Below are 10,574 nucleotides of genomic sequence, written 5' to 3' on the forward strand. Positions count from 1 at the left end.
TGATGACGTCAAATGAATTGGGTCAATAGCCTTGTGCATTTTAGGGCAAAACTTGATAATATACAAGGCAATAGAAAATAATCATGCATATTGTTTCTTTAATACTTCTGTAAAACAGATGTGCACATGAAAGGTGGTGCACATGAGCTTACATGCCACACGAATGTTTCAAGGCACAGGCAAAAAATTAATTTTAGGTAGCTGGTTACCCATGATACCAACATAATACAAAGCACTTAAAGGCACTGGACATGTTTAGTATGACCCGCATTCTCAATCAATTTTGATTCAGCTAGTCATCGCAATAGACCCTTCCCATGAAATATGTAAATTGCACGTAGCGCGTGCGCACTGACGTTTTGGTTGGCAAAATGAGGGAACATCGCGCTGTTTTGTACACGGCTAATGGGTGCGTGACGCAGACGCGATTGTGCGTTTGCTTAGTGCACAACTCTATGGCGTTTGCCAACCAACAGGGTCTGTACGCATGCGTGAATGTAATTAGCATATTTCATGGGAAGGGTCCATTGCAAGTGTCGTGGCTGAGCGGTTAAGAGCATCAAATTCAAACTCTGGTGTTTCTGATCAGCAGAGTGTGGGTTCAAATGCAAAGCCGTGACACTTGTGTCCTTTAGCAAGACACTTAACCATTGCTTGGTCCTTCGGATGGAACGTAAAGCCGTTGGCCCCATGTATTGTGTAACGCATGTAAAAGAACCCAGTGCACTTATCGAAAAGAGAAGGGGTTCGCCCCGGTGTTCCTGGCTGTGGCTGGTGTACATTGTATGTGCCGTAGCACCTTGTAAACCCTTATACATGTAAGGTGCTAAATAATTGGGTCTCAGAATTCATCACTGCAACCACCTATCTTTCCGAAAGTTTGAATATCTTAGTTATTCTCTTGACTACTTATGACTGCCTAACTAAGCATTCATTGTCAATGACTGCTTACGGACTGCTAACATACTGCTTAATAAGCAGTTTTGTATGGTAAGGGTACTCACGTGCGCTATATAAGACTTCGATATTATTATTAAAAGAATATTAAAGAATATTAAGGAAAAACACCCTTGTTGTACAAATTTGTAAGCTTTCAGATGCCAAATAAAAGACAAGTCTTTTAATATTTGAGTTAGAAATTACCCTATTTAAAGACTAGGTTACTTCAGAAGGAGCCATTTCACAAAGTGTTTTATATTTTCCATTGCTAAGTACCAATTACTTTGAGTAATAATAAATTAAAAAACAGAGCCTTTAAGCTGGACATCGACCAAAGTATTTATATTTATTGTGCTATTTATGAAGCCTCTCTCACTCTCTGCTTTCTTTCAACTTACCCATTTTCCTGATTACAGACGTTATACTCACTCACGCACTCGGTCGCCCACAGGCAGGCTCCGAGTATAGCTTTTCCAAGTGCATCGATCTTGCATGAGGGTGGCCAGTTCATCTGTTGATTCTACACCAGTGTCCTTTTGCAGCACCCTCATCTTCTGTGTCCATGAAATGGTTTCCAGAGATTGACTTGGTGATTGACCAACTCCAGGTGCCGTAAGGTAAACTGGGCCCATGTCCCGTCTACAAAGATTCAGTGATTCCATTGGATGCAATGTTTTCATTGGAAAAAGGTGCGGTGACATGAGTTTTCCATAGATGCCCAAACAGAACACTCATATCACATCCGCAATAGAATTTGACTGCATATCTCTCTATGTGGAATGAATGTAGGTCAAAGGTGAATGTACACGCCGGCTGGAGGCAGGTCTCTGGCGTTTTTCACGAACCTCGAAGTGTGACGTCAGATGTTCAGGCTACCTGTTAGGTGGCCTGTTAACTTCATCTGACAGGCTGTGATTTGGTTTCCGACCACAGGTAGGACGCCATATAGGTCCTCATTGGTCCTCCCAGCATACATTGAGCGCCACTCGAAGCAGGTGTGCGTAGCATCAATACAATTTGGTGAAAGTTAAACATTTGCAGTTTACTTCTAAGAGGTTTTAACTCTGATTTAAACACTATGACATAAGTGTTTAAAAAGCTTTAAGTTCTTTTAATGGAACTACAATATGCATGTACATGTAGGTAACTGTCATATTTGAAACTGACCACAAAGCACTATCGATGTCAGTGATGTTTTTATGCAACAGATTTACCAAGAATAACTGACAACCAAAACCGACCACCAAAAAATGTACGTGCCGGAGGAATAGCTTCTTACACTAATAAGGTTTGAATTATGGAGCTTTGAAATTTGCGAGTTAGATTTGAATAATATCTTGTACAATGACTTGCTTAGTCACAATGTATTGCTTACATTTGAGTTCCTCAGACTATAGAGACAGTTGCTATGTCAAATGGTTCAGGGCAAGCTTTTGTATAGCAACCTCCAGATGAGCAGACCCTGGTAACGTTGTGACTTAAACACACCATTCAGAATTGTCTATGGGTTGGGTTACTATCTCTTACGTAACTATGCAAAAGTTTGCCCCCAATCATGTGACGTGTAGCAACTGTCTCGATAGTCTGAGGAATTCAAATGTAAGCGGTAACTTGTGATCAAGCACATCATTGTACCAGACATTAGTCAAATCTAACATGCAAATGGCTTATTTGTATTAAGATCCTCAGGGCCCAATTTCATAGAGCTGCTTTTAGAAGCAGAAAAATATTGCTTAGAAATTTCCTGCTTTTTAGCAGAAATGAGCAGGATACCGGTGACAACTTGAACACAATACATTGCAGTTTGGCTGGTAACCTTATTCCGGTAAGCAAAATTACCTTAGCTGCTTTTTATGCTTAAGCAGCTTTATGAAATTGGGCCCTGGATGTTACTGTAGTATTTATTTTAGTGTGAAAGGCCTCCTGGGCTAGAGGTAACTACAATAACCCATAGTGTTTGCACAACATTGTTTTTAGATTGACACACTCATTGGGACAGATGAGTCAGCATGGCCAGTTTACAAATACAAGACCTTGGCTCGATTTCACAAAGCAATAACATCCATCGTAAGACAAATTGTCAGTATCACCGTAGTGATTTGCATTGTGACATCACACTTTACTAAGCAACTATGACTGATTTGCAGTTGCAATCAATTTTAGCTCTTTGTGAAATCGGCCCCTGGCTCATGTGTCACAATGGCCTTTACTTCTGGTGATTATACTCAAATTAAGGTGATCCAAAATCCATGGTCCATTGGAATTTCCAGGTCAGTCAGCAGACAAAACAACAACCAATATTCCGCAAAAAATAAAACATCCTGTGGTGACATCTCCAAGATGCATTCACAAACTTCAAGACATCCACGCAGAGTCCCAAGAATTTGTGATGATGGTAGCCAAAATCCAAGCGACTTTGTCCTTTTTACAAAAATGTTCTTTTGACGCTACCGTTTCTCACCGACGCTTGTATCCATGGAGCTGTCTAGTGTGGTATCCATTTGAATTTCAAGCCCTTTGTCATCCTCTGTGGAAAAAGTGAACAAAATATATAAATCTTTAGGAGGGGCTCCAAGGTCATATTCAGTTTAACGATGCACACATTTGTCTCAGTCCTTACAGGCCTGTGCACTTCGTTTTTAAAAGGGCAAGGGCACCGAGGCTTTTTTTTTAAGTAAAGGGCAACCTTTGAGCTAATTGTAAATTTCTACTGCACAGCATTTCAAGGGCATCGAGGCAGTGACCAGGAGGCATGGAGGCGATCGCCTTTGTTTCCTCCTATCAGTATCAGGCCTATCCTTAATGTATTATAAATGTTGGGGGAAAATTATAAGTCTCTCACCTCACATTAAAACAGTGTAAAATGTAATTGTACTTGATAGGCCGACCATTTCTTTGAGAGCAAATACATGAAGCAATATCTGTCAAACATAACACAATGATATTGAGGAACAACGGTGGAAACCTATCCAATCTTGTTAATGTATTAGCTGCCTTTGTATATACAAAACGACTAGGGTGTTTCACTCATATCACATCCGCAATAGAATTTGACTGCATATCTCTCTCCTCGCAAGTACCCATTTATACCCCAGGGTGAAGAGAAGCAATTATAGTAAAGTGTCTTGCTCAAGGACACAAGTGTCACGACCGGGATTCGAACCCACACTCTGGTGACTGAGCACCAGAACTTGAATTCAATGCTCTTAAACACTCGGCCATGACACTCTTGATGTCTTTGTTACATTGATTTTTCTTTGTTGCACCCCTAAAAGAGAACTGAAAACTTGTCAACTCACCGTCTAGAATTCTCTGTAATTCTTGGATAGAACTGATGAGAACGTGGAACTGTTTTTTTTCTGTCCTCGAGCTGGGAATATAAATATAATTTATAACAAAGTTACAAAATCGCTTCACATACATGTCAGATGGTGGCACCTAAAATGTCAATCCACATTTTCCCCAGCTTAATGATGCTGATCTTGAGAATTAAAGGCAGCGGACACTATTGGTAATTGACAAAGACCAGTCTTCTCACTTGGTGTATCTCATCATTTGCGTAAAAAAACAAACCTGTGAAAATTTGAACTCAATTGGGCGTCAAAGTTGCGAGATAATAATGAAAGAAAAAACACCCTTGTCACACGAAGTTATGTGCGTTTAGATGGTTGATTTCGAGACCTCAAATTCTAAACTTGAGGTCTCGAAATCAAATTCGTGGAAATCTACTTCTTTCTTGAAAACTACGTCACTTCAGAGGGAGCCGTTTCTCACAATGTTTTATACTATCAACCTCTCCCCGTTACTCGTTACCAAGTGAAGTTTTATGCTAATCATTATTTTGAGTAATTACCAATAGTGTCCACTGCCTTTAAGAGGTATAGTAAAACAACCACATAATAAACTCAGTGGACACTTGATTGCTTTTTTCCCACAATTGTTATGTATGCTGTGTTGTCACATACATAATACATACAACTCATGAAAGTTATATAAAATGTCATAGTCCTGTTTTGACTTTTTATAGCATACAGTTAAACATCTCTCAGTTCATGTGTTTCCACTTGATTGCTTTTGTTACCACAATATAACTGTGGGCAACTCAAAGAAGAAGAAGAATATAAGAAAAGATTCTGCCATGGTCAAAATGTCAGAAGCCGTTGACCAGTTTGGGTAAACAGAAATAATATAATTGGTGAGCTTTCAGATTGAAACTATCAATAATCTGTGGGGCTTTTTCTCAGCTACCATCCACCTCCCCCCCCCTCAAAATGAATGTTTTAGAAAGAGGTAAAATTTGTGAGCTTTCAGATTGAATTTACAGAGAATCTGTTGAATTTTTCTTCTAAGCTACGACTCCCGTTCATCGTTTTTAATTTACCAACAATTTTCTTCTAAAAATTAATGTTTTAGAAAGAGGGGAAAAACCTTATAACACATGCAGCAGAGTCCAGCTTTCTCCAGAAGACGATCAGAGCATACTGATCGAATCGTTGAGTTGAAACCAACGGTTCTTTTCAAAACCACCCCAACTCATTTAGAGATAGCCATTACATGGTGTTACCGCAAACCTTTTCATATCTTATAACACTCCTTACCTTCTGCTGCAGAGACTGCTTACTGTTACAGGGTGGATCTTTATCCAGATCTTCTAGTTTCCTGCATTAGTCAGATAAAAGTATAAACACTTTGTTAAAGAACAATTTTTTTCTTTTAATTGGGTTGTCAAAGTTCTGAGTGTCATGCTCTGATACTGTCAGAGTGTGGGCTTGGTTTCCAGTCATGGCTTCTGTGACCATCATCGCCTGGTCATGGCTACAATTGTTTGAAGGGCTAACCTACAAGTTCATAAGGTGTTGACTTATATCCTTTTTTCAGGCTATTTTATCAAACATTTTCAGATTTGTCTAAGGGCACAACAATTGCAGTCAGACTAAAAGGGAAGGTACACGTTTGGTAATTGTCAAAGACCAGTCTTCTCACTTGGTGTATCCCATCATAACCATAAAATAACAAGCCTGTGAAAATTTAGGCTCAATTGGTCATCGAAGTTGCAAGAAAATTATGAGAAAAAAACACCCTTGTTGGACGAAATTGTAATCAGATAAGAATAAAAGACTTCTAGCTAGAAGTCTTTTATTATTTTTAGTGAGAAATTACCTCTTTCTCAAAAACTATGTTACTTCAGAGGGAGTCGTTTCCCACAATGTTTTATACTATCAACAGCTCTCCAATGCTTGTTACCAAGTCAGTTTTAAAGTTAATATTTGTTTTGAGTAATTATCAAACGTGTACCTTCTCTTTAAAGGGTCTATGTACTTTTTCCGAACACAAAACACAATGTGCACAGATTTACACAGTTTGAAGATTATGATTATAAAAAGCTTCCCTTGAAATTTTACTTACTGAGGTGCTGTAGTTTTTGAGAAATGAGTAAAACAAATAAGTTTCGTCTCAGTTTTAGCATGTAAAAAGGTATTAACCCGCTATGCTATGGTTTAGGTATCATATCATATCCTAAACGAAAATTATTTCGTGACTTGTTTTAATCATTTCTCAAAAACTACACAACCTTAGTTAGTAATAATTGAAGTGAAGCTTTTCACTATCATTATCTTCAACCCCTGTAAGTTTAATACAAATCTGTGGACATTTTGAAAAAGTAACCGAAAAGTAACAGAAGGTAATGGTGAAAGACTTCTCTTGAAATATTGTTCCATGAAATGCTTTACTTTTTGAGAAAACATTAAAACAATATCAATTCTCCATATCGAGAACTACGGATTTATTTTAAACACATGTCATGGCATGGCGAAACGTGCGGAAACAAGGGTAGGTTTCCCGTTATTTTCTCCCGACTCCGATGACCGATTGAGCCTAAATTTTCACAGGTTTGTTATTTTATATATAAGTTGTGATACACGAAGTGTGGGCCTTGGACAATACTAATTACCGAAAGTGTCCAATGGCTTTAAAGGCAGTGGACACTATTGGTAATAACTCAAAATAATTATTGGCATAAAACCTTTCTTGGTGACAAGTATTGGGAAGCGGTTGATAGTATAAAACATTCTGAGAAACGGCTCCCTCTAAAGTGCCATAGTTTTCGAGAAAGAAGTAATTTTCCACAAATTTGATTTTGAGACCTCAGATTTAGAACTTGAGGTCTCGAAATCAACCATCTAAGCGCACACAACTTCGTGTGTGACAAAGGCGTTTTTTTCTTTCATTATTATCTCCAGCTTCAATGACCGATTGAGCTAAAATTAACACAGGTTAGTTATTTTATGCATATGTTGAAATATACCAACTGTGAAGGCAAGTCTTTGACAATTACCAATAGTGTCCACTGCCCTTAAGTAGGAAGAATATCATGCATGGCTATGTGAGTTAATCTTTTCTTGTCTGTACTTTACTTACTTCATTGTTTCTTGCCTGTCCGGTTGGGTCTTAATCACTTTAGCTAGGGCGTCGTACTCTTGTCTGTTCTTACGGACTCTCTTGGCCTCCTGTACTTTCTGTTTGCAAGCTGTTATCTTAGTATGTGCCTCTTGAATACTCAACTCTGCGGGCATAAACAAAAAATCTTAAATGAAATTTATAATTTCATTTCAACTTAAGTCATTTAACATTCATCTAAAAAAAAAAAAAAAAAAAAAGAGCCTCCCCTATACCCACAGTGCAGCTCAGCCATACCACCCATCTACAGGAATTAAAGCCTCCCCTATACCCACAGTGCAACTCGGCCCTACCACCCATCCCCAGGAATAAGAGCCTCCCCTACACCCACAGAGCAGCTCGGCCATACCAACCATCCCCAGGAAATAGAGCCTCTCCTATACCCACAGTGCAGCTCAGCCCTACCACCCATCCCCAGGAATTAGAGCCTCCCCTATACCCACAGTGCAGCTCAGCCCTACCACCCATCCCCAGGAATTAGAGCCTCCCCTTTACCCCACAGTGCAGCTCAGCCCTACCACCCATCCCCAGGAATTAGAGCCTCCCCTATACCCACAGTGCACCTCAGCCCTACCACCCATCCCCAGGAATTAGAGCCTCCCCAATACCCACAGAAAGTTAGAAAGTTGATTACATCAGTCTCCTGACGATGACTAGAGCAAGCTATTCGAAACGTTGAGACCAATTCAGAACTGACTCTGCGGCAGTACAGTTAATTACGATCCCATAAGCTAAAGTAGTCGTCCAGTCTAATTTCTATACCATCCACCCTGGTAATAGTTAAAAGGAGGTTCTTTTCAGAACTGAGAAGTCTCTGGAACCCCCAATTATCTACTCCACGGCAGTAGAATAAAGCAAGACAATTCTCTAAGAACAAACTCTACCTGGCAAGTAGATACACACATGGTGTTACCGCAAACCAAATATACATAGATTACATCAGCACTCCTAAAAGGGCATGGGCAACAAGGCATTTTCTCCTTGGTAAAGCGCACCCTATGACTCATGAGGAAATTTTTAATTTGTAAATTTCTACCGGAGCACCAAGGCATTAGGCAATGACCAGGGGCATGGAGACAAGAGGCAATTGCCTTTGTTGCCTCCATTGAGCTTTAGTATGTAAGCCTAGTAACCTTATTTGCGACGTGCCATGGTCCAGCGGATACGAATAACGGACTCAAGCTATGGTGTTTCTGATCAGCAGAGTTTATCCAAGGGAAATCATTCGCTGGTACATAATTCTACATTAGTTTGTTTCTATCAAATTGATTTGGTAGCCTACCTCTCTTCCTCTGAGGAGTTACTATTACACCATTTGATGAACATCTTGAGGAGGGTGTTGATTCGACGATCATCTCCGCCACTCTCTCCTTCAATTAAAAGCTGTCTACGTATCACTTCATCTGCATCACAAACAATCAAAGTATGAAAGAGTCTTTATCTAATATTCAACAATTATTCTTTAAAGACACCTTTGGTAATTGTCAAAGACCTGTCTTCTCACTTGGTGTATCTCAACATATGCAACAAATATAAATTGGCCGTCAAATTTTGCGAGATAATAATGGAAGAAAAAATACCTTTGTCACAGGAAGTTATGTGCTTTCAAATCAAATGCTTGATTCGGACAAAATCAAATTTTTAGGTCTCGAAATCAAATTCAAATATTTTAGTGGAAAATAACTTCTTTCTCAAAAATTATGTTACGAGGGAGCCGTTTGTTTCTCACAAAGTTTTATATTATCAACAGCTCTCCATTGATCGTTATTACAGTGATAACTATTTAGTTCCTCATGCAAAAAAAGTTACAAGTATAAGGTCAAACAGTATTTATTATAGATACATGTACATTCAAGTATTTTGTTTAAGCCATTAAACCTACATATGAATTCCTATTTTTTTTTTCATCTTATTCCTTTCTAGTTCATGATTGAAGATAGGTTCATTGCGAGTTGCGATAATGTAACCCACCCAGGTGCGGATCCAAGGCCCCCCCCCCCTTTTTGTCGGGCAAAAAAACAAAGAGGGAGAAAAAAATAAGAAAAGAGAAAAAAGGCTGGCGGGCGGGGGACCGAGACAAAATAAACTACATCATCTTCACCATCTTCCTATACTGTGCAGAAACCTCCTCTGGATTACTCGCACCTGGCAGGGTATTTTTTTCAAAAAAGCTATTATTAACCCGTCGTAAGCCTACCTTGTACATTGTTTCATTAAACCACTGACCATTTCGCCCTTTACGATTCGAGCATGCTTCGTAACACTCCGGCTCCGCCGTCGGCAGGAGGAACGTTATATTATATAACAATTCACAACTAGCGGCCGCGCGCGCCTATCCATTCATGCTGACTTTATTTATCATTTACAAATTCACCGGCGAATTTCTTGTGATTATACCCCCTTTTTATGCTATACAAACAAAAGATCTGGCACACTAGGGCCTGAACTGTATATACAGTAGGTAATGTGTTTTTTAACCCTCCATAATGCCAAAATAACTTCATAAAAAGGTGCCTAAAAAGCAAAACAATAAAATGATTGACTTACCATCGGCCATCGTTGCTGTACTAACTTCTTTGTACCTCTTGAGGGCGTTCGAGTTATTTACACTTCTGCATGTGTAGCAATCAATGCGATGCGAGCAGTCCAGTTCCAACACGACAGACAGGTAGGTAATTTCAATGTTTTACCAAATATTTAAACTGTAAAATAATTTTGGAACAAAATGACGATGTTGAAGTGACAGTGATGGTGTTAAACGTGTTTCCAGCAGTACCTTTTGTTGGCCTAGATTACTCCTAAATATGTTGATGTTTACGATGACACTGGATGGACTGAGCTGAGTAAATACTGACAGATGAGCCCCTCGATTTGTCGTCTGTCATTTCTGTGTATGTATGTCGACCGTTTGTTGTCATCATCATTCATATATGTCACGGACTCAAGCCGGGTCTCAAAATCAGTTTAAATACTTTACTGAGGAATTACTTCTTTCTCAAAAACTACATAAGAGGGAGCCATTTCTCACAGTGTTTTATACTATCAACCAACAGCTCACCATTGCTCGTTTTTTTTACCATGGCATGGAGGTTTTATAGCTCCATGGTTATTATGTCCAAGTTCAACTCCAAGGGTCCAAGTAAAAAGTAAGTTTTTATGCAAACAAATATTTTAAG

General features: G+C 39.2%; 1 protein-coding gene across 1 annotated transcript; it reads right to left on the reverse strand.

Moving 5' to 3' along the window:
- Positions 1-3,048: 3,048 nt before the first annotated feature.
- On the reverse strand, positions 3,049-9,955 carry LOC117307394 (THO complex subunit 7 homolog). Its single transcript, XM_033792135.1, has 7 exons — positions 9,946-9,955; positions 8,681-8,801; positions 8,312-8,346; positions 7,360-7,504; positions 5,538-5,598; positions 4,239-4,309; positions 3,049-3,466 (listed from the first exon to the last, which is right to left on the reverse strand). The coding sequence occupies exons 1-7, from the start codon at positions 9,953-9,955 to the stop codon at positions 3,460-3,462; spliced, it is 450 nt and encodes a 149-aa protein (XP_033648026.1). The 3' UTR covers positions 3,049-3,459.
- Between the last annotated feature and the right edge of the window lie 619 nt (positions 9,956-10,574).

The sequence above is a fragment of the Asterias rubens genome, chromosome 2 (genome assembly GCF_902459465.1).
Source record: "Asterias rubens chromosome 2, eAstRub1.3, whole genome shotgun sequence".
Lineage (NCBI taxonomy): Eukaryota > Metazoa > Echinodermata > Asteroidea > Forcipulatida > Asteriidae > Asterias > Asterias rubens.

Bases quoted from the DNA above. Each gene is read 5' to 3' on its own strand.
- LOC117307394 (XM_033792135.1), bottom strand. The intron at 5,599-7,359 runs GTAAGTAAAGTA...TGACTAATGCAG, and splicing joins GACAGGCAAGAAACAATGAA to GAAACTAGAAGATCTGGATA. The intron at 4,310-5,537 runs GTAAGGAGTGTT...TTATATTCCCAG, and splicing joins AGCAGTCTCTGCAGCAGAAG to CTCGAGGACAGAAAAAAAAC.